This window comes from Sinohyriopsis cumingii, chromosome 9 (genome assembly GCF_028554795.1).
Source record: "Sinohyriopsis cumingii isolate HCF-2022 chromosome 9, ASM2855479v2, whole genome shotgun sequence".
Taxonomy (NCBI): Eukaryota; Metazoa; Mollusca; class Bivalvia; order Unionida; family Unionidae; genus Sinohyriopsis; species Sinohyriopsis cumingii.
The window spans coordinates 117,842,682-117,867,888 of record NC_142969.1 but is presented as its reverse complement, the minus strand read 5'-3'; the positions used below and the strand labels follow the sequence as shown (position 1 = coordinate 117,867,888).

Below are 25,207 nucleotides of genomic sequence, written 5' to 3'. Positions count from 1 at the left end.
TTTGCAGGCATAACTTCAGTACTGGGTAATTTTACTGGTTGTGGTTTTCTTCGTACTAATCAAGCCAATCTTTCTTTGATCGATGAAGGTGCTTTACCAGCAACATTACCAACAGCACCAATACCTTTATCACGAATAACATCAGTAGTTTTCATCCTTAATTGTTTTGCAATAGGTATTGCTTTTGGAGCAGTTATCATTTATAAATTACATTATAATTAATTGTTTTCAGTTGCTGTAATAATCGTCAGCAATTTCATTATTGAGAGAATGATAAATGTTGTGATCCATAACACCACCTGTAAATAATCTTCGACAAATATCAGATATTTCATTAAACATTTCTGGAGAATTTTTTCGTGCACATTTTCCTCCGATCAGAATTTCTAATCTATCTACATTGGAAATGATGTTGTTAGGACAAGCAATAAGACCACATCCTCCTGGTATAGTCAGGGTAGAAAAACCACTTCCAGTAGTGCCTGGAGGAATGTCAGATCATATATTATAAAATTCTTCTTCTTCAGCAGGTTTTTGGGATAATAATGATTGAAATACATCTTCTTCTCTTACTATTTTCACATCACGATTAAAGTCATGATAATCAAGGTTTATTTTTCAGCACAGAATATACAACTTTAACCCTATCATCTTCATTCTTCCAAGAATCAACATATTTAGGTTTTACATATTTTGATTGTTCATTATATCCATGTGCAGCAACATTTACAGCTCTATCATAATTTTTCATAAGATCAGTACCTTGTTTTGTAAATTTATTTGTCATATTAATTAATCCTGGAGATTTTTGAGGAGATTGTGGATGTTTTTGTTGTCGAGGAATTTGTGACCCAGGAGATTGTGGTTGTTCTATTTGTTGTTGTGGTGGAGGAAGTTGATAGGAAGGTTCTTTCTCAGGAGGTTCTGGTTGAGAAGATTTTTATTTCCTCGGCAATCTTGATGGTTTTTGTCCTTTTTTTTTCTCCATCATTTCATAATATTGATTTATTCCAATAAGATAAAGTTGATATATCAGATCATTCGCGCTTATTTGATTATTTTTTTTTGTGTATACAAAAAGTCCAATTATACCACGTTTCACGATTTATACCCTTAATATAGTTAGGTTTTAAAAGTTTATGTCTTTGGGCAAAACTTTCGGCAGCAAAAAAACCCTAATTCAAGTATATCGTCATATTTTTTTCCTACTTGTATACCTTCAGTAAATTTTTCCTTAAAATCTTTTTCTCCCTTTTTTTTAGTGTTATCTTTGATCCTTCTTTTTCTTCATCCCCGCCCTCATCTGCGGGAGGTTGCTGAGCAGTAACTATTGCTGCTGGAAGTTCTTGTAGAAGTTTTTTTGTTTTCTTAGTATCCTTAGCAGTTTGTTCTAGCGCTAGACGAAGACCTTCATTTGCTTCTGTAACAGGTTTAAACAGTTGTTTTGTAACTTCTGCAAATTCAGCTTGCACTTCCTGATGTTCTTGAAGTTTCTGTCCAAAAGCATCACGAACAGGCAAAAATGTTTTGCTCTTTGATCACCTCTAATCTTTCTCTGGCTAATCTAGCTGTGTAAGATTCAGCACCAGGTGTCATTATTGATATAATAATGATTTAATTCATTCCATACAATAAATTTACACGATCCCAGAACAAGATATCATGCATTGGTCTTGATAAGATATTTGGTTGATATAATAATGATTTAATTATAGCAGCAGAGAGGGTGCGACATCAATGAAACGTCCAGTGGATAAACGTAAATGCGCATACAAATTTAGAAAAACACAAACAACAAAAATAAAGCAACAAAATAAACTTAACCAATTAGAGAAACTCTCAGTAAAATTAGAGGCTTCGGTTTAGCGTTAGTGACCTTATTTTTTTCATTTTCGTAGGAAGCTTTAGTTTTGAAAAATGACGTTTCAGCAAAAGGTCTGTTTACCCTCTCTGCTGCTAGAAAGCATATTCATCTTGCTGGTTTTTGTTTTTGGCCCAAAGTTGGCAAGATCATCTGGCATTTTGCCTGAAGAATGATAACACTGGTAACACAGCAGTTTATAGACAAACTCAGTGGTATTAAAACATGAACTAATTAGCACTGAATCAGCTGAACAGCAGTAAAAGTTTTGTGGTAATAATTTCAGCATGAATGGCTGATGAAACCCACATGGCCTGGCAGTCATTACTCAGAAACAAGTAAAATACTTAACATATTCTAAACAAATAATTGTGATGACTTAATGATACTTACTGGTATACTAGTGGCAAGTTGACAAATTTATATTTCATTATCTATCAATAAATAATTATCTGCCTTAGAAAATAAAGATCTATTATAATTCATTGCTTTTTCATCAATTATAAGCCCTTCATTTTGGATTATAAAATTATTTTGAAGAAATAAAGGTCTGATTTTCTTTTGTGTGTGATTTTATGGAAATTAGTGGAAATCCTGCAATTATATGTCCTACAACTGTCCTGAGTGACTTTGTCAAATAGACATTTTGTCCAGGGTAAGCTGACAGGAAAATTGAACTTGCTGTTGGAAAATTTGTCCTTGTCCCAAAGATAATACCCCATCATGAGTAATACGATAATATAAATTATTTTTACAGCAATCACATTGTATTTATTAAAACTTTTATTTCCTTTGTATCTATGTTGGCACCTTACAACATATGCAGATAGATAAACTTATCTGTGTGTGTGTGTGTGTGTGTGTGTGTGTGTGTGTGTGTGTGTGTGTATATATATATATATATATATATATATATATATATATATATATATATATATATATATATATATACATATAACATAGAGAGACATGCATCAAAATATTTGACAATCCAACTTTTAAGAATTATTTGAGACTGCTTATTTTTGTCCATTTAATTGATTGCCATGCAGTTTGTGTAGAGTCTTTAGACCCTACAAAATGATCGTGAATAATTCATGAACTGGCATGAACTGTTCTAGAATGGTTCATGAATCATTCATGAAAATTCATCAATGGTCAGTTCATGAAATTATGAATTCATTAACTGTTCATGAACCAACACTTCACAAACAGTTCTTGAACAATTCATGAAATATTCATGAACTGAATTCATGAACAGTTCATAAAAGTTCACAAACTGGGTCATCATCATTCATGAACAAGTGCATGAATGTATTCATGAACTATGATGAACAAAGTTTCTCGTGAATGATTCATGACTTCATGAACAGCACCTATAAAAAGAAATTTGATTATCTGACAAACTCACAAATACCTATTCATCCTGAATCATAAAATAGCCTTAGATGTGGGTTTTTTAAAACAGTATAAAATGCAACATATCATCATAAAAACAGTATTTAATTTCATATAAATTTCTAATATGCAACAAAGAACATGTAAATTGACAAGCGATATTCTTTTTTTTCACTCTTAGCAACACTTTTTGTAAGTTTTGTAATTTTTCTTTGAAAAATATTCAGGAGATATTGGGACAGTTGTGTCAGATAACTCTTTTGTGAAGATGTTCAAAGCCTATACTTTAATAAAATCCTGCCCATTGTCACTACTGAATGTCTCCCTCTGCAACTCAAGCTGTTCCATCCGATTACTGTTTGGATCTTTAACATTGCTGAAGCAATCACTATTTAATATATCTTCCATCTTGGCCATCATCATCCTCCAGTTTTCAAATTTTCCCCCCCTTAACACATTAACCCCTGGTGACTAGTTTAGGTGGCAGGAGGTAGTAGCCTACTGCCAAGCTCTGTAGTGTCCAAGGTCATGTATGATACACTTAAGTGGGTGGTATTATAGAAAGGTAGACAGATGTAGCTCTACAACAATACCAAATAATCTGGAATGTCCAGTTGTGCTACAAAATACAGATTGTGTACAATTTGACACATTAAGTTAGTTTTTGTTGTTGTTTTAAAATACCAGATTATCAGATCATAGAAATAGTGATGTCATGAAAAAGAAAACAATATCGAACATCTCAGTTCCTATCGTAGATGCAGTACCACGTATGGTATCGAGATTGAAAGAGGGGGTATGATAATGTTTAGTGATTTTCAAAAATTCGAAGATCAAGTTTAAATTAGGTCTGAACAAAATCATTTATCATTAGTTTGGTTAAAACTAATATGATGACATATAAAAACCAATAAAATATCTATATAACTTTAAGTGTAATAATCACGAATGACCAAGAAAGAGATACCGTAATTTTGATGATCCTGGCTGAGTATGCTTTTCCGCCTAATTTTGCTTTCATCAAATCATTTCCTTCATATTCTTCATAATCGCTTCTCTGCACTCATTCTCATCTGTCCATAATCCACAGGAGTCCACAGTTTTTGTTTGAGGTTTTTACTTGTTGCAGAACCATTTGCATGCTCTTTCTGGTAAAAGGAGGCTCAGCTGCTGAAATCTCACACATATTAACCAATCATATCACATCTTCTTTCACAATCATCCAATCAAGATAGTCATTGTCTACATATTTCAGTTTTTATGGCAAATTAGCAACCAGTGACTAAGTCAACATAATATGCAGTTTATAACAGTAATGGACAAAAACGTTAGAACAAAGCCATTGGAAGCTTTTATAGCAAATACATTTTGTTCATGCTGGCCAGAAAATATTTTCCCATATTAATCCAGAACTACTCAGCTAAGTACACAAGTATTGAATAAAATATCTCTATAAACATTTATACAGTATCATATCATTTAAAAAAAGAAAAATATTCACCTTTCTTTATATTTTACTAATATTGTGAGAAGCTTGTATGATGAATTTTCATTAACATTTTATGAATATAATTAATTAGCAATTTCATATAAATTTTTAGAAATGTCTTGGTGGTGCATCAAAGTACTTGAATTGCTCATGAACCAAGTTCATGACATTTCAGGAACTTCTAAGATATCATAATAGTTCATCATTGTGTTCATGAACTTCATGTATATGATTCATCAAAATTCTTTAAGTGTCCATTAACTTAGTTGAGGAACATTCATAAATATTTTGTTCATGAACTCAAACGATGAACTGATCATGAACATTTCAAGAATGTTCATGAACATTCATGATCAGTTCATAATTGTTCTTGAAGTCATGAATTTGTTTTAATAGGGGTTTAGTAATTATTACGTAAACAACATATCATAAATGCCACTTGTGGGTGCTTCATTTACCTAAAATTAATCACACTTGAAATCCTCGTGGTATTTAATAATTAAAGACAAGTGCATTTTAATTCTAAACACATGCCTGTCAAGGAAGTCTCACACATTTTATTTTTAGCATTTAACACCTGTTAGCCATAAAATTGGCAACATGCACTAAAACATTCTTTGAAAATCCAATTGTTTTGAGTCAGCAGTCTGACAAACTGCCAGACGCTGAGTTAGGACTGGAAAGTCAGTGAATCCATTACATATACAAATTATTAAGATTGCAGTGTAACTGATAAGTTAAAATATAAAGATTTCTTCCTTATTTCTCAAAACATCCTTTCTTTGATAAATATTTACATTATCACATTTGCACTATAAAATGTGAGACTGACAATGACATTGACTACATGATGGAAATAAAATATGCAAATGAAAGAAATTTTAGCTAGTTATGCAAAAGAAGATTGTGCTAGACATAAATGCCAAATAAAGGTGTTGATATATGTTTTATGGTGAGACTGCACTGTATAAAACTTGCAAAACAAAGCGTTAAGAACTGAACCTTGTCGATATATTAGCTTCCATAAAATTTCTTGTATCTCTCTCTCAATTTTGCAGACTTGCCCACAGGCTAGTGCTTTGCAAATTTGAACTTGCCTGAACTGAATTTGAGCTTGTACTGGGAGTTGGGCAGGTGGATTTGTAAATCCCTGCCCCTTTTAAAATTTCATGGACCATTGTCCCCATCAGAATGAATCCTGGATTAAACCCCAAAGACTTACTTGAAGGTCAAGTGTTAATAGGCTTTATTCACTTAAAGTGTATTGAAGGTGTGCTGTGAGTGATGAAAGTGCTCTGACCCTTTCATTTGTTATAAGTGTGATTAAAGTACACTAATTAATAGACTCTGCAATAAACAATGCATAGGGACAGAGGAGAGGAACTAAATATTGGCAGAAGGGCAGCTTGGTACTGGGGAAAAGGTACTGATAAACAGACATGGTTATGAATCTGGCACCATGCTGATAGTGGTCAGTGGAAATGCCAAATCATAAGAATATATACAAAGTTTACAACAGTATTCCTAACCCTAAGCTAGTAGTACTGCATATTTGAGAACATTGTCTGCTTTTTTCAATTGCTGGTAACATAAAAATAATGATGAAATTCCATGTTTTCTCCAGAATACATGTTGCAAATCCCCACAAATGTACCCTTCTCCCCCAATAAAACATGCAACATTTGTACCTTCATTTTACCGTATGACAAAACCTGTAACATTTGTTGATATTAATGAAACTCGGTCTGATCATGAATTTGCATGTCTTCTTGGTACAGTGTCATAATCAAGCACTTAAATGACTTTTTGAAATCGAGCAATGAAATGTTTTCAGTGATCAAATAGTTCCTACAAGTTTTGTAACCAACTGCATATGGCAATGTTGTACAATGGCAGAAATGTAATTTTCAGTATTTGGTGGTAATGTCTCAGCAGTTACACAAACAAATCTCCCTAGGATGGGGCCAGCTTCAGATTACAAGAAAAGTACAACAAATGCAATTAAACTGAATTCTTTTTTGACTGGATCCCCTATATGGCCAGATATTTGTTGAAACAATAACATAATGACAAATTTTGATAAAAAGTTGTGAACAGTTTGAAACAAGATATTTATTCTGCAATCTTGAAACTCCATCTATCTTGTAAATGTCTAAATTTCACAAAGGTATTTAATTATATTGGAATCTTTTTAATAGTATACATATTACCATGTAAGGGTACTGATACAATCAATTATATTGCTATATAAGGTTGGTGATACAGTTACATTGCCATGTAAATGTGATGATACAGTCAATTATATTGCCATATAAGGGTAGTGATACAGGCAATTATATTGCCATGTAAGGATGGTGATACAATTATATTGCCATATAAGGGTGGTGATACAGTCAATTATATTGCTATATAAGGTTGGTGATACAGTTATATTGCCATGTAAGGGTGATGATACAATCAATTATATTGCCATGTAAGGGTGGTGATACAGTCAATTATATTGCCATATAAGGGTGGTGATACAATCAATTATATTGCTATATAAGGCTGGCGATACAATTATATTGCCATGTAACAGTGGTGATACAATCAATTATATTGCCATCTAAGAGGAGTGATACAATAATTTATATTGCCATATAAGGGTGGTGATATAGTAAATTACATGTGATGCAATAAGTTATATTACTATATAAATGCTTATATATGACACCATATCGATATAGGTCTACTTATAACAAATCTGTACATTTCACACTTTCTAGGCATGCCTTAGCTGTGCAAATGTCGCCTGTGGCCGCTTTAATCAAGAACATGCACTTAAGCATTATCAAGAAAGCAAGGTAAGCATTTTTTTAAAGAGGATTAGCATGTCACTGAGTTCTATCCCTTGATTCTCTTTGAAAACTCTGATTCCTATACACCACTCCCTCGATAACTCGTGCCGTGATAACTCGCGAGCCTGCTTATAACGTGTGGTCAGGGGTGGATTCTATATTTTAAACCAGAAAATTCCCCCAAAATTGATCCCTATTTTTTGAACTTGAAGAAAATCGCGATCAAAGTTGGTAACGGAAACTTTGATGTATCGCTAATTTTATCGTTGAAAATGGTAGATAGAACCTGGAAATTTTAATCAACATTATGAAATATCAAATTTAAAAATAGGTCATACAATTTTTTTACATTTTCTTTCCAAACGACATTCCTAGTACACCGCATTTAACGATATGTAAGGAAATTTCTATCAATGAAAATGTCACTTATGCCGAGTAGAGGCAGTACTTTGATAAATAAATACAAATTAAATAAAAAATTTATCAGTTGAAATTTGTGTTTTAGTTCTATCTTTCAGTTCCTTGTAAGTGTAATCATCATAAATGCAATGTGTCCCCTTGTAATTAAACGTAAAATGCATCAATCTACCGTAACAGCTATGTCCACGAGCGTTTCTCAGAGAACCTAATTAAGTGTCACCGTGTTTGGATAACTGACTTGCAGAAGTATTTGTTGCATTGTTGCACTGAATTAAAAGCTGGCCTCCTTTGTATTATCATTTTAATTATGTTTTTGTAATCAAATAAAGAAGGTGGAATAAAAGAAAAGTATAAAAGGCACAAAAATCCTACAAACTTAAAATCTAGCGGCCCCGGTCATATGTCAGGTGAACTCACTTAATTTGATCAATCAAACACTTGTCATTGTGTATATAACATAAACTATCTTAAATTAACAGACTCTTTCATAACTGTGATCAAAGATAACTAGGCAGTCAAGCAAAATGAATACTTTGTAAAATAAAGAGCTTGATTTCACAGATACGGACCATTGTGGGCAAGCAAGTTTCAGAGAATTCTTGAGATATCCTCAAGGATGATAAGAAGTTTCATTATTACTTCCACTGAAATAACGACATCAATATTATACTAATTGAACAATACAATAATTCTCCCCGTTTCCCCCCCCCCATGTTTTTCTTGATGTCAAAGCAATTTTTTGTCTTCAATTATTCAAGGTCCCTTGGTAAGTCGCGCCTCGCTTATAGTGCGGTATATGTCTGTGGACCCCATTGTGCGCGAATTATCGAGGGAGAAGTATAAGTTCTCAGATCATCTTTTAATGCTCTAGTTGATGTACTTGTGGACTTTCCAGAGTTACTCATTTTGTCACTTATCACCATAAGTAGAAGATAAAGCATTTTAGCTCAGCAGGTATGTCTAATAACTGGTGTGTATCTGCAATCATAGAACACACATGTCTAATTCTTAAGTGCCTGTAATCATATAACTCACATATGTCTAATTCTTGTGTGCCTGAATTCACATAACTCACATATGTCTAATTATTGTGTGCCTGCAATCATAGAACTCATGTCTAATTCTTGTGTGCCTGTAATCATATAACTCACATATGTCTAATTCTTAAGTGCCTGTAATCACAAAACTCAAATATATCTAATTCTTGTGTGCCTGCAATCACATAACTCTCATGGTATGTCTTGTTGTTGTTGTTGTGGGGTTTAACGCCATTTTTCAGCACGATAGGCTATACATGGCGGCCAGTATTAATGGTGGAGGAAGAACCCGGAAAACCCCGGAAAGAACCACCGACCCACGAGAAGCTACTGGCAAGCTTTCTCACATGCCCACATTGGCTGAATCTTAGACTCGAACTGCCGCAGACAGAGGTGAGATGGCAGTGATCCGTAACGAAGAGCGCTTTAGACCACTCGGCCACTCGGGGCCCCCCATGGTATGTCTAATAACTCTTGTTTGTCCATCATCACAGAACTTACAAAGTATGTTTAACTCTTGTGTCTGTAATCATATAATTCAAAAGGTATGGTGAATAACTCTTGTGTGATTGTTATCACAAAACTCATGGGTATGTTTAACTCTTGTGTGACGGTTATCACAAAACTCACAAGTTATGTTTAACTCTTGTTTGTCTGTTATCACAAAACTCATAAGGAATGTTTAACTCTTGTGTGTCTGTAATCACAGAAATCACAAGGTACATCTAATAACTCTTGTTTGTCTGTTATCACAAAACTCATAAGGAATGTTTAACTCCTATGAGTCTGTAATCCCAGAAATCACATGTCTAACTCTTATGTGTCTGTAATCACAGAAATCACATATGTCTAACTCCTATGTGTTTGCAATCACAGAAATCACATGGTATGTCTAATTACTCTTGTGTGTCCATTATCACAGAACTCACAAGGAATGTTTAGCTCTTATGTGTCTGTAATCACAGAAATTACAAGGAGTGTTTAACTCTTATATGTCTATAATTACAGAAATCATAACGAATGTTTTTTGTGTCTGTAATCACAGAAATCCCACATGTCTAATTCTTATGTGTCTGTAATCACAGAAATCACATGTCTAATTCTTATGTGTCTGTAATCACAGAAATCACATGTCTGATTCTTATGTGTCTGTAATCACAGAAATCACAAGGAGTGTTTAACTCATATGTCTGTAATCACAGAAATCATAAGGAATGTTTAACTCTTATGTGTGCGAAAGCTTGCCAGTAGCTTCTCGTGGGTCGGTGGTTCTTTCCGGGGTTTTCCCGGGTTTTTCCTCCACCATTAATACTGGCCGCCATGTATAGCCTATCTTGTGCTGAAAAATTACGTTAAACTCTATAACAATAACAACATAACTCTTATGTGTCTATAATCACAGAAATCACGTCTTATTCTTATGTATCTGTAATCACAGAAATCACGTTTAACTGTTATGTGTCTGTAATCACAGAAATCACATATGTCTGACTCTTATGTCAGATTCCTTACCTTATCATATAAATTGAAAAATATTGTTTCTGGTCACATGGACACCTGAGTGTGGTAAATTTGATGTTTTTGGCCTAAAATGCTGGCCACATGCACATCATGGGGGCTAGCTGCCAGCAAGGCTTACTTTTGCACACAAAATCAGAGCTGAGAAAACTCTCCATGTAGAGATGGTGGCCACTCGTGAGGGTCCACATAAGAGGGGGACCACTGTATAGTAGAATCCACTCATGCATCTCACATGCTACATGCTTAGAATGATCATCTTTTTCATAGGTGCCATGCTCTGTGGATGTCTAGATCCTTACCATAGAAAATTTGGTTGTAGTAAGAGTTTACTGGTAGCAAATTTTTACCTTTCTAGTGGTCTCCCTTCTAAAGTTAATTTGAATCTCAGTGTTACACTATCCATTCCAAAATTTAATTTCTATGCCAATAACCTTTTCTCCCTTTTAGAATCAGTCATTTAAGGAAACCACAAAGTTGCCTCATGCATCCCACCCTTTAGGGGTTTGGGTACACTCTCTTAACATTTATATATACATATCAAGTACATGTAAGTCCTTATGTTAAGGAATAACAGAAAAACCTGCTTAAATAAAAAGGTAATGTGTATTTCTCCATCTAAAAAATAGATTGACATATAAAGATCACTGGCATTTTTGTTTGTTTCTGTCCGTGCTCTAACTTCACACTGTTATTGTATGTGTGTCAGCATTTTTCCTCAAATAGTTGCTACAGTGAGAAACATCTTACTGGTACTTTACTACAGGAAAAAGACAGTTAAAATGGGTCATTCATTTGTTTATATCACGCATACACAGTATGCACTGTATTAAACCTGGTGATTTTATGCATGACATCAAAATATGTTGTCATTTTTTCATTTTTCAGAATAGTGTGAGGACAGTCTTTGGGTCAGTGTGGCCATATGAAGGGCCATTGGGACACTCACCCAGACTGCTTCAGTTGCTCCTAGTGCACATGAAAAATTTCCTGTGCACTTAGCAAATTATGGCCTTCCAAAACCTGGAATATAGCTGATAACCAGCTACTGAATGCCGAGGATACTTCCCTCCCTTTCATCTTCAGGTTTTTCCAGGTTTGTATCTCACAGCCCTACACCACCACCACCCCTAAGACTTGTGAGAGGCTTTGCTATTCATGTCAGAAGAGAACTTTTTGGTTCCAGGAATTTATAGGACCAGCTTTTTAAGCAGCCTTTTGCCTCTCCAGAAGGAGGTACTGAACATTCAGTGAGTCAGTCACCTCCTTCCAGAGAGGGAAAAGTTGGATACTCCTCACATTTAGGCCAGCATCTTGCCCCCTCCCAAGAAGGAGATGGTGAACTGGTCACCTTGTGCCCCTTGAAGTATGTTGCATACCTCATATCCATGACAGGTTAGGGAGGTGGTGCACCACACACTTCATGCTTAAAGCACTGTGTTTCTTCCTCTCATTAGTTAGATGATCCACTGTACATATATTGTCTAAGGAAGCATGTTGTTCCCTCCCAGTGCAAGTGGTGCACTTCTCCCAACACAAAAGGGTATGTCTCCCCACCCCACCCCCATGAGGCATCACCACTGATGTCCTTATCAGGACCACTCCTTCCTCTCAGATGATAATGAAGAGGTCTGCTCATTTGATAAGGTAATAAGTAAAGTCTGCTGCCTCTAACCACCAAGCTTGTGCTGGAAACCATCTTGTGCACAATCCAGAAAAATTTGTTTTGGGAAAGATTTCAGGCACACAATCTCAACCAGAGATCTTGCTTCATCCTCATTCTTCCATGATTAAGGAAATGTCTCAGATGTTCTCTGTACTGAGACCCATGGTTACTGGGTACATTCACCGAAGTGGCCTACTAAACCTACCCAGTTGGATGCTGGTTCGTCCAAAGTGGGTATTTCAACTGGAGCTTGGGCACACCTTCCCATCAAGACAAGCCATTGAGTAGAAATCATGTTACTAGTCACCATTGCTTTTGTATGCTTACCTCTCCAAAGCTACTTCATTTAGTATACTGAGAGAGGTCTCAATCTGTTTGAATCCAAGATCCTCTTTGGTGGACATGTCCCAATTTTGGCTTCTCAAGACCTGCAGTCTCATGACAGTCGGCCACAAATTGCCTTCAGGGACCAGCCGCAAACTTTTTCAAACAAATGCAGCACCATTACAGTAGGAAACCTCAGTTGATTTCACAGCCCCTGTTTACATGCCATATTTCTTTAACCTTCCTTACTTCCCTCTTTCCTGCAGGGGGAGGGGACAGCCCCAGGGACCCAAACCTTCTTCCTGTGCATCCTTCTCCAATATGCCCCCATAGATCCTAGCTTATGCATCTTTTCAGACAGTTGGTTCAGCATCAAGCACCAACATGTTCTTTCACCAGTCTAGTGTGGTGAAATTGAGGTAGGTGCACACCCTTTTGCAGAATGGGGCAGTTGAGATGGACCTGAATGATCAGTCTCCTGTTCCTAAATTCTTCCAGGTTACGAATAAAGAATGAAAGTTTTAACTCACAATCAGTCTCTTGTCTATAAACTGTTCTTTCTGGAGGAACCTTTCAAGGTGAAGACCACATCCTAAATCCGTAGCACAGTCTGTCCGTTAGCTTGGGTGTGCTCCATTGTCCATTCAGGATGCCTATTTGCATTTGCACGTCCTGATGTTTCCTCCACGCCACAATTACTTCCAGTTCTGGTTAGTCCAGGAAAATTTTCAGTTCCAGGTTCTGCTGTTTGGAATCTCTTCCACATCTAGAGCCTTCACTCGAGTTATAGGAGTGTTAGCTGTCTATCTCTGTACACTGGGACTCTCTTGTTTTTCAACTGCTGGCTGATCCAAAATATTGAGGTTCGGTCCCTTCATCAGGTTTTTGTCATTGTTGCTCTGCACTAATTCATTTGGGTCCTCTATCCAACCTTGAGAAGTCTAAACTTATTCCACCACATGACTTCATTTACCAGGGGATGAAATTTCTCATTAACCATAAGTTAGCATTGGTTCCACTGGATCAGATAAATCAAATTCAGGTACTTGTAAAGGTGCTGTGAGCAAAATTATTAATATCTGCTTGCCTTATGTAACACTTTTGAGAATCTTGAATGCAGCTGTGGAAGGTTCCTCTAGGACATCTACGTATGCAACCTCTATAGTTCCTCCTTCTCATAAAGTGGAAACCACACAAAGATTCTCTATTCAATCCCAATCCCTCTAGGCCCAGTTTTTTATCACATCTACACTGGTCAGTGAATCAGGACAGATTCCTGACTTGGGGTCACCATGCATGCACATGATCCTCACTTCTCTCAGTTTGAAGGTGCGTCAGATTCCACTCGCGGTGCTCATTTCAAGTAATATTCTCCAGAGTCTTTGGACTTAAGCTGAACCCTCCCTACACATAAAAAAATCTAGAAATAAAAACAGTATCTCTTGCATTGCAAGGGTGCATCAACAGAGTAAAGAGTCACTATGGCATTATCTCCTAAGACAGAAATTCTGTAGTATCCCCATGATTATGGTTGTGGCTCATTTATCTGGCCCTTTCCCTAGAGGAAGATTCACATACTTGTTCTTGATCCATGTCCTAACCTTGCAAGGACTGCAACACTGGATCCTCTTCCACAACAGCTCACAGATTCTACACCTTCATACTTGACTCATCTCAAGCGATCTCTGCCAGGTTGAATTTTTCAGCCAGGTTGCCAGTTGCATCATTCAGCACAGGAGAGCTTCTGCATCCTGCGTCTATGATGCCTGGAGCAGAGTCTATTGAGATTGATTCAGTAAGAAAGACACTGATCCTAGCTGTCCTTCTGTGTATGTAACTTCCATTGCTGATTTCCATTTGTTCTTATTTAAGAACAAACGATATCCACTATCAAGGGTTATAGAGCTGCTATTTTCAGCACACTTAAATTCTCGCAGGTCATGGTAATTGGTTCAGATTTACACTTTCCCATCTTATTAAATTTTTAAGCTGCTGCGACCTGCCACCACATTCTTATGCCCAGATGGAATCTTTATTGTTTTTTGTGTGTGGTCTTTAAACAAAACCCCTATGAACCATTAAGTGAGGCATTTTTTCGGGACCTCAAAGTTAAGGCTGTGTTTTTATCTGCAAGAAGGCGTAGCGAGATTTGTGCCTTGTCTGTCAACACAGACTGTTTCCAGTTTATTGGGAATTATGATTCCATTTCAATCCTATGTTGACCAGGAGTTTTAGCTACAAATGTATAATTTTCTGTAGTTTCACTGCCGATAGTGGTCAAGTCTCAGTCGAATCTATGCTGCGGATGATCAAGACTCTTATGCCTCATGAATGCCCTCCATTTCTATTTTAAGGCCTCCAAAAGAAAAAGAAAGGTAAAGAAATGTCATTTCCTTCCACGTAAGTGCTCTGTACACATTTCAGCTGCCGCTATATCACAGATTGTCACCACAATGAAAAGAGCACACTGATCACAACCTCTCCTTTAGGAAACTAAAAGTACATGAGGTTCAAGCCATTTCTGTCTCATGGGTCTACCTTAATCACATCTCTGGATGACTTCATGAAATCAGTATTTTAGCTTTCCATTTCTTCCATTTACCTCTGCTGATTTGCACAACTAGCATTTTTTCTCAGGGACATACTGTTGTGCTATAATGTCAACCTCTTAATCCGTGGTGAGTATGCATTCCATTTTCACTGTTCTTTGCTTAGTTGATTGAGAGCATCACCCTACCCACCTAATTCACCCATGCAGTAGTGTCATGTAAATTGTAACAGTTATTAAAATGTAACGGGGGTGGGTATATTAATTATGCAATACTTTCATATTGCTATTGCTGAATGCTCTCCTCCCACCCTGTTCTGATGTCCATGTGGAATCGCCATCTATGAAAAATATGACCATGCAAGGTCGATGAGTGGATTGCATCATCCTGACAATTCTCCACTTTGGGTTGGTGTATTCATGGGCATGAAAAAGTAAGGCTACGCAATTGCAATTGGAAAGTAATGAATAATTAAAATTAGTCCCCCACACAAAAAAAACCCCATACATTTCATTAACCCAAGGTTAAAGATAACCCATAAAAGTGAATTTATTTTTGTTATCCCTCATTGGTGAAAGCTTGACATAGTGATAATTTTGTGTCTTTGGCCATATGCGTCTCTATATCCTAGATCAGGAGTCTCAAACTCCAATCACCATGCGAACCACATGAGGCTGTGAAGAAAAAATGTGCATTATTATTTATTTTACAAATTTTGGATTGTATTTCAGACCACAGGACATAACTCCATGGGCCATGTGTTTGAGACCCCTCCCCTAGATTAACCTTAATGTTCAAATATTTTACTTTCCTTTCATGTGTGCCTTTTCTAGGTGAATTAATGGGGTGGGTGTTCTCAACAAAATGGTGGTCTCTTATTTACAATGCTTTTTATCTTTGTGATATTGACTATAACTGCCTATATTTTTTTTCTTCCAGCATCCTATTTGTATCGAGGTGAATGATAAATATGTGTACTGGTAAGTTGATTATTCAAACGTGTACATTTGAAGTACAGAGCCTAACGGGCAGACTTTAGTTTACATCAGGTCTCAATAATGTTTAAATGAAACATCTCATGGAACTGAAGATCACATCTCATGCCATGAAATTATTTATCTGTGCAGAAAAGTGAAAAATGGTCATGTGTGTGTTTATTCTCTAATGAAAAATTAAAAAATCTGACTGCAATATCACTGCAGTACATATCTGATGTACAAAGACATGTAACTAAACAGTTGTACTTATCTCATGTACAAGGTAATGTAACTAAACACTTGTAAGTATCTGATGTACAAAGACATATATCTAAACACCTGTACTTATCTGATGTACAAAGACATATATCTAAACACTTGTACTTATCTGATGTACAAAGACATATATCTAAACATTTGTACTTATCTGATGTACAAAGACATATATCTAAACACTTGTATCTGATGTACAAAGACATATATCTAAACACTTGTACTTATCTGATGTATGAAGACACGTAACCAAACACTTTACTTAAATGATGCACAAAGACATGTAACTAAACACTTGTACTTATCTGATGTACAAAGTAATGTAACTAAACACTTGTAAGTATCTAATGTACAAATATATGTAACTAAACACTTGTACTTATCTGATGTACAAAGACATATATCTAAACACTTGTACTTATCTGATGTATGAAGACATGTAACTAAACACTTGTACTTATATGATGTACAAAGACATGTAACTAAACACTTGTACTTATCTGATGTACAAAGTAATGTAACTAAACACTTGTAAGTATCTGATGTACAAAGACATGTAACTAAACACTTGTACTTATCTGATCTATGAATACATGTAACTAAATACTTGTACTTATCTGATGTATGAATCCATGTAACTAAACACTTGTACTTATCTGATGCATGAAGACATGTAACTAAACACTTATATTTATCTGATGTACAAAGACATGTAACTAAACACTTGTATCAGATGTACATAGACATGTAATTAAACACTTGTACTTATATGATGTACAAAGACATGTAACTAAACACTTGTACTTTTCTGATGTACACATCCATGTAACTAAACACTTGTACTTATCTGATGTACAAAGACATGTAACTAAACATTTGTACTTATCTGATGTACAAAGACATGTAACTAAACACTTGTACTTATCTGATGTATGAATACATGTAACTAAACACTTGTATCTGATGTGCAAAGACATGTAACTAAACAGTTGTACTTACCTGATGTACAAATATATTTAACTGAACACTTGTATTTATCTGATGTACAAAGTAATGTAACTAAACACTTGTAAGTATCTGATGTACAAAGACATGTAACTAAACACTTGTACTTATCTGATGTACAAAGTAATGTAACTAAACACTTGTATCTGATGTATGAAGACATATAACTAAACACTAGTACTTATCTGATGTACAAATACATGTTACTAAACACCTGTACTTATCTGATGTACAAATACATGTAACTAAACACTTGTACTTATCTGATGTATGAATACATGTACCTAAACACTTGTACTTATCTGACATACAAATACATGTAACTAAACACTAGTACTTATCTGATGTACAAATACATGTTACTAAACACCTGTACTTATCTGATGTACAAATACATGTAACTAAACAGTTGTACTTATCTGATGTATGAATACATGTAACTAAACACTTGTACTTACCTGATGTATGAATACATGTACCTAAACACTTGTACTTATCTGACATACAAATACGTGTAACTAAACACTTGTACTTATCTGATGTGCAAATCCATGTAACTAAACACTTGTTGTTACCTGATGCATGATGACATGTAATAAACACTTGTACTTATCTGATGTACAAATACATGTAACTAAACACTTGTACTTATCTGATGTACGAAGACATGTAACGAAACACTTGTACTTATCTGTTGTACAAAGACATGTCACTAAACACTTGTACTTGTCTGATGCATGACGACATGTAACTAAACACTTGTACTTATCTGTTGTATGAATACCTGTAACTAAATACTTGTATACATCTGTTGTGCAAAGACATGTCACTAAACACTTGTACTTGTCTGATGCAGAACGACATGTAACTAAACACTTGTACTTATCTGTTGTATGAATACCTGTAACTAAACAGTTGTATATATCTGATGTACGAATATGTGTGACTAAACATTTGTGTAATCAGATGTACGAATACCTGTAACTAAACATTTGTACATCTCTGATGTATGAATACGTGTAACTAAACACTTGTACTTATCTGATGTATGAATACATGTAACTAAGCACTTGTACATATCTGATGTATGAATATCTGTAACTAAACACTTGTATATATCTGCTGTATGAATACCTGTAACTAAACATTTGTACATATCTGATTTATGAATACATGTAACTAAACACTTGTACTTATCTAATGTACGAATACCTGTAACTAAGTACTTGTACTTATATGATGTACAAATACATGTAACTAAGCATTTGTACATATCTAATGTACAAATACATGTAACTAAGCACTTGTATATATCTGATGTACAAACACATGTAACTAAGCACTTGTACATACCAGATGCAAAAATACATGTAACTAAGCACTTGTACTTATCTGATGTACAAATACATGTAACTAAGCACTTGTACATACCAGATGCAAGAATACATGTAACTAAGCATTTCTACATCTGATATACAAATAAATGTAACTAAGCCATTGTACATACCAGATGCACGAATACATGTAACTAAGCACTTGTACTTATCTGATGAACAAATACATGTAACTAAGCACTTGTACATACCAGTTGCAAGAATACATGTAACTAAGCATTTGTACATCTGATGTACAAATAAATGTAACTAAGCCATTGTACATACCAGATGCATGAATACATGTAACTAAGCATTTATCCATCTGATGTATGAATACATGTAGCTAAGCACTTGTACATACCAGATGCAAGAATACACGTAACTAAGCATTTGTACATCTGATGTACAAATATATGTAACTAAGAACTTGTACAGACCAGATGCAAGAATACATGTAACTAAGCATTTGTACATCTGATATATGAATACATGTAGCTAAGCACTTGTACATCCCAGATGCAAGAATACATGTAACTAAGCATTTGTACATCTGATATATGAATGTAGCTAAGGACTTGTACATACCAGATGCAAGAATACATGTAACTAAGCATTTGTACATCTGATATATGAATACATGTAGCTAAGCACTTGTACATACCAGATGCAAGAATACATGTAACTAAGCATTTGTACATCTGATATATGAATGTAGCTAAGGACTTGTACATACCAGATGCAAGAATACATGTAACTAAGCATTTGTACATCTGATATATGAATACATGTAGCTAAGCACTTGTACATACCAGATGCAAGAATACATGTAACTAAGCATTTGTACATCTGATGTATAAATACCTGTAACTAAACATTTGTACATACCAGTTGCAAGAATACATGTAACTAAGCATTTATCCATCTGATGTACAAAGACATGTAACTAAGCAATTATACATCTGATGCAAGAATACATGTAACACAGCACTTGTACATATGATATTTGAATACATGTAGCTAAGCACTTGTAGATACCAGATACAAGAATACATGTAACTAAGCATCTGTACATCTGATGTACAAATATATGTAACTAAGCACTTGTACATACCAGATGCAAGAATACATGTAACTAAGCAGTTGTACATCTGATGTACAAATACATGTAACTAAGCACTTGTACATACCAGATGCAAGAATACATGTAACTAAGCATTTGTACATATGATATTTGAATACATGTAGCTAAGCACTTGTACATACCAGATGCAAGAATACATGTAACTAAGCATCTGTACATCTGATGTACAAATATATGTAACTAAGCACTTGTACATACCAGATGCAAGAATACATGTAACTAAGCATTTGTACATCTGATGTACAAATACATGTAACTAAGCACTTGTACATACCAGATGCAAGAATACATGTAAATGAGTACAGCACGTATCTAAGCTATGAATATACATGACTAAGCATTTGTATGTATCTGATGCATGAATACATGTAAATAAGCACTTGTACTTATCGGATGTATGAATATATGTAACTAAACACCTGTACATATTAACTTCCACTGCTGTGTTTGCACCAGTGATCACTAAAATCAACAAAAGCAGTCAGAATTGTTCAGATGGTGATTCATTTCAGTGAAAACATTTAATTTTCCAATTGTTATATTTAAGGTTTATTCTTTAGACAGTAGAGATCCAGATCAAGGTCACTAGCAACCACTAATGTAACATATGATTGAGGTAGAATTAGTGACAAAATGGAAAAAGATACTTGTAGAAATATATCATTTAAGCAATCAATCATTGATTTAAAAAAGGTGAGGAGACAATGGGTAAAGACTAAGTCAGATGAGAGCTGGATCCCAAATGGAAAATTATATAGTACAGCTGTTTAACCAGGCAAACCAGATATTCAAACAAGTCAGTGTTTTCAGCAATTGTCATTTCTGTCAAGAAAGAAGCCTTGGATGTAATTCATCCTCATTGAAGACTACATTCTGAACTACTTTCATTCACATGGAACAGTATAGTGGTGGAGGAAGAAAAAAATCACAATTAGAACACTCCTGGCCTTTTCTTGTTGTAACAAGTGAATCAGCAAACACGTTAAATTGATCAGTATTCCTACAACTACTTCATGACCTGATGGAAATGGCCAAGCAATGTTCCAAACATGCTTTTAACCCACCTGACTTAAGGCCAAGTGAATTTGTGCTATGGCCATTTGTACAGTGTCTAGCTGGCATCTGTCAGCAGTTATTATTTTTAACATCTAAAAGAAAACCAGACCATTTGCAACCAATCTTGGCATAGTGAATGGCCTTCATGTTGATATAAATCATGCAAGGCCACCATGAACATGGCCACATTACTAAAAGTAGAAAATCCATTTACTATACAGAATTTGATCTGATTTGACAAAAAGCATTCTGGCATGAATACCTGTCAATGTTAAGACAATGTTACTAAAGTAGACAAACTTTTAAATGACTTCTTCAAAACAACTGTCAGAATATAATTTTTTTAGTTTAGTACGGTAACCCCAACAGTGATGATGGAGGGAAAATGGTTTTAAAAAAATGAATTTTTGTTTTCTGTGCTTTTTCAAAATACATGAAATTTTATTTGTTCAACAATGATTTTTTGTTGTACAGCATCAATGGGAATTGTTGTTCGCTGGCTCATAACATTTTTTAAGTGGATTATTATGTTTATTTCATTAGTTTCTGCTTTGAAGTTCAGCAAGTTCTAAAACACATTTCAAATACATCTGCATGGAAACACAAGTCACAAGCCAGATTTAGAGAGGAATTGATCATTAGGTCCACATGAAGTGTAGACTCAACATTTGTTGTTTAAATTTGTATTACTTTCAGTTATGAATGTGATGACTATGTGCTTAATGATAATGCTGCTGGTGATTTGAAGCTGCTCAGGAGTACATTGAGTGCAATTGCCACACAGTCCTTTACCGACATTGAGTCCCGGGGAAAACGACTTCTCAGGTCTTACTCACACTCAGGGTTAATATCAAGGTAACTCAATCCAGCGTTTTGCATGACTCTTTGTTTCTTTTCTTTTATTTCCGTTTTCCAAAACTTGAGAAATATTGCAGGATCTCCGTGTTGACTCATCTGCATTAGCAGATGGCAAGATATATTTATTACTTTTTAATGGCAGCAGTATCATTGTCAACAAATCTAAGATTTATGTGCTTTTCATATTCTATGGTCCAGGTATATTGTGTAGTACTATCCATCTGGCCTGTAATTTCACATAAATCTGTCTTGTCGGTGAGGACACGACCTGGACAAATTAGCTTCCATATAACTAGCTTGAATAAGAAATTTCACACTGCATCTTAAACTGAGATGTTTGCAGATATACCATGCTTAATCCAGGTTCTTGTGACTCATTTCTAGTTCCTGTTTCTCCATCAAATACATTACCCAATCAGAATAATGTCAGGAATTACTTCAGGTACCTCCGGAGTCCAGCCCTCCCATACACTTTCAGAGTCTCCTTGTCTTTGAATAGACACAGTCCTTTACTAATATGGTGATGAAGTTGTTTGATTTGTGGAGAGGGTGTTGGACCAGCTGACAATGGATGCTAACATCAATAGTAATTTTGTTCCACTTATTGATGAATATCTTCTCCAAATGCTGTTACCTAGACCTGCCAACCCTTAAGATTTTGGCACAAGTCTTACAGAAATGACCCTCAAAATATGAACTAAAAGCACAAATTACAGAGATATGATTGTTTGTGGTAAAATCTGGATACTGGCTTGTACATGGACCGCCAGTGTTACAGAAGTGAGAAAATAATCAAAGTGGAAGAACAACTGCAAGATGAAATCACCATGAGAACCTATTCATAAATTACAAGATATGTATATGTAGTCATAGATGCTATTTGCATAATCACTGCATCAACCACCATTGGCCTTGGTGTGGTGGAAATCATGGCTACTTTCACTATTATAGATACATTAATTGGAATTGTTGCTGGAACAATATCACTAGTTACCAGTGAGATTGGCAGTGCTGGTAAAATAATCTTATTACAGCTGCATTCATGAATACGTGGTTATTGAGAACGTCTTGCAGCCTTTTATGGAACAACAGTGGAAGAAAGAGGCAGACCTTTGACAGAAGAATTGTTAGGCAATGTTAACAAGAAATCATGGAAGAACTGGAGGGGTAACCTGTCAGTTTACCAGGGATATTGTACCTGATTAGTTTGTTCACCATATGAGCATTGATGTAAATCATGTACCCACTTATTGTGGTCATGAACCTTGTGGACCATGTAGCAATTCTGTTGATTACTGATCTAAGTCAGAGGCTTCTACCTCAAGACTTTCATCTTGCATGGGTATCTGTGGGTAACATTAATGCATGGGTATGTGTACATGAAATTAGGAAAGAGTCATACGGTGTACAAGGCTGTAACCTAGATCAGTAGAACAATACAAAACCACTACAGTAGTCCCCCTCTTGTACTGCCCCCCCTGACCGGCAGCCACCTGCTTCTTACTGCCAGAATCTCTTGGTACTGACGAGTTTGTGTTCAAAAGTACCCCTCAAGAATGGCCATCCCTCTAACGCGGCCAGCATATTAGTACAAAAATGTAAAATACTCCCCTCACAAGCAGCCACTTTTTATTTCAAATGTGTCCAGAACCAATAATCAATTCATATTGTGGCGTTAGGTAAGTAATCAGATTATCTCTACCTTTGATAAATATCTCCCATTGTCAGGTTTCCGTTACTGAAAGTGTTGACTAAAGTATATGTAACACTAAGATTAATATTATGTAATTATCTGTAAAAGCTGACTTTTACAGGAAATGGGCATAACCATGTTGTGATAGAGTTTTGGGCTTCACACATCTGTCGAGTTCTTCTCTTTGATGATTACAACCAGACGTAATTGTCAGGATCATAAAGTAGAGTATGTATCATTTTTAATATAATGCAAATTCCAGAATAAACATTGGTGAGTGTTTATAATTGTATTTCTTGTTAAATTACATAGTCTGCATGGGACAAGATTGATATAGAAAATGTAGACACCATGTGCATAAACTCGAGTAGCTGTCATTCAGGCAGCCATTATGATGGTCTGGGGTTTAGCCTACAAACAGCTGCTAGAAGGCAGGCAGCTTAGCAGGCTTCATTGGGAGAGAACTTAATATGGTAATGGCAGAAAGTAAAGAGATAAGTTTCTAATGTAAGGAAATTAAAAAAGATTTTAAAAATACTTATTGCTGCTAAAAGTTAATTCTACAAACAATTGCCTGTGAATCTAATTTTTGTTTAGGACTATTATGAATTGACTGATTAATCCCAATTGTGAGTAAAGATTTATGAATTATAATAAGTTACCAGGCAGACTGGCAATGACTTGAATGACTTGAAAAGAAAGCTCATAAATTGCTCTGGTATATATTCTTCAGATTTAATTGTTACCTACTGAAAATCAACTACCTTACTTTGAAACTTCTTTTTTATCTTCCCAAAATCAGAATAGTTATGTAAATTTAATGATGCTGTCGTGTATAGCCACTTTATTGATCAGCAATATCATAGAGGTCAAAGATTCCCTCCCTTGCCCCAAATAAATCTGTTCCCTTCGATGCAGTAGAAAGCTAATGCAGAGTAGTGTATTAACCATAAGCAGCTGTATCTGATATATTGTAACAGATACATGTTTGTCAGATAAAAATAGCAACCATCAACAAAGAATGGCGACTGTACGAAGAAAACTGCAGTTTTCTACATGCTCTAACAATAGCCATGGCACTTGGGCAAGGCACTAAATTGCATAGGCATTGGGATATTATCAAAACAATAGAGTAACAATATGGCAATATTGCAGTGCAGATTTAAATTGTTTTGCTTGTTAAACCTTTTGAATGACATGCAGAATACATGGTATTATTTTTTCAGAACCAAAACAGATGAAGATGACAAACTAGCTACAGCTTTTTGGCATAGGAGGTAAAATTAGACAAGAGTTTATAATTCAAATGTTTGCAAGATTATATTTAACAGTAAAATATCTTCCGTTGTATGTCACTGTTACATGTATCCATATCTTTTTTTGCATATGATGACATATTGAGTACAGCATTTGTTGCCATTTAATTTTGATGTTTACTTTTGGGGCATATTAGGTGTGTTCTTGGTTAAAATGTAGCATAGTTTATGGCATTTTTAGCTCACCTACAATCCTGTTGTCATCAGCAATAGAGTTGGCATTAATAAATATTTACAGTGTATGCTTAAGTAAATATTTACAGTATATGCCTAAGTAAATATTTACAGTATATGCCTAAGTAAATATTTACAGCATATGCTTAAGTAAATATTTACAGTATATGCTTAAGTAAATATTTACAGTACATGCCTAAGTAAATATTTACAGTATATGCCTAAGTAAATATTTACAG

At 35.1% G+C, this 25,207-nt stretch overlaps 1 protein-coding gene across 2 annotated transcripts in view; it reads left to right on the top strand.

The window, feature by feature from the left end:
- LOC149792540 (ubiquitin carboxyl-terminal hydrolase 44-like) overlaps positions 1 to 25,207 on the top strand; it is a 109,070-nt gene that overhangs the window by 23,059 nt on the left and 60,804 nt on the right. For both annotated transcript variants that reach the window (XM_089971186.1, XM_089971185.1), the window contains exons 3-6: positions 7,514 to 7,591; positions 16,039 to 16,079; positions 21,624 to 21,782; positions 24,705 to 24,755. In XM_089971186.1, the coding sequence (XP_089827312.1) occupies positions 7,514 to 7,591; positions 16,039 to 16,079; positions 21,624 to 21,782; positions 24,705 to 24,755 (329 nt within the window). The remainder of the gene's footprint in view (positions 1 to 7,513; positions 7,592 to 16,038; positions 16,080 to 21,623; positions 21,783 to 24,704; positions 24,756 to 25,207) is intronic.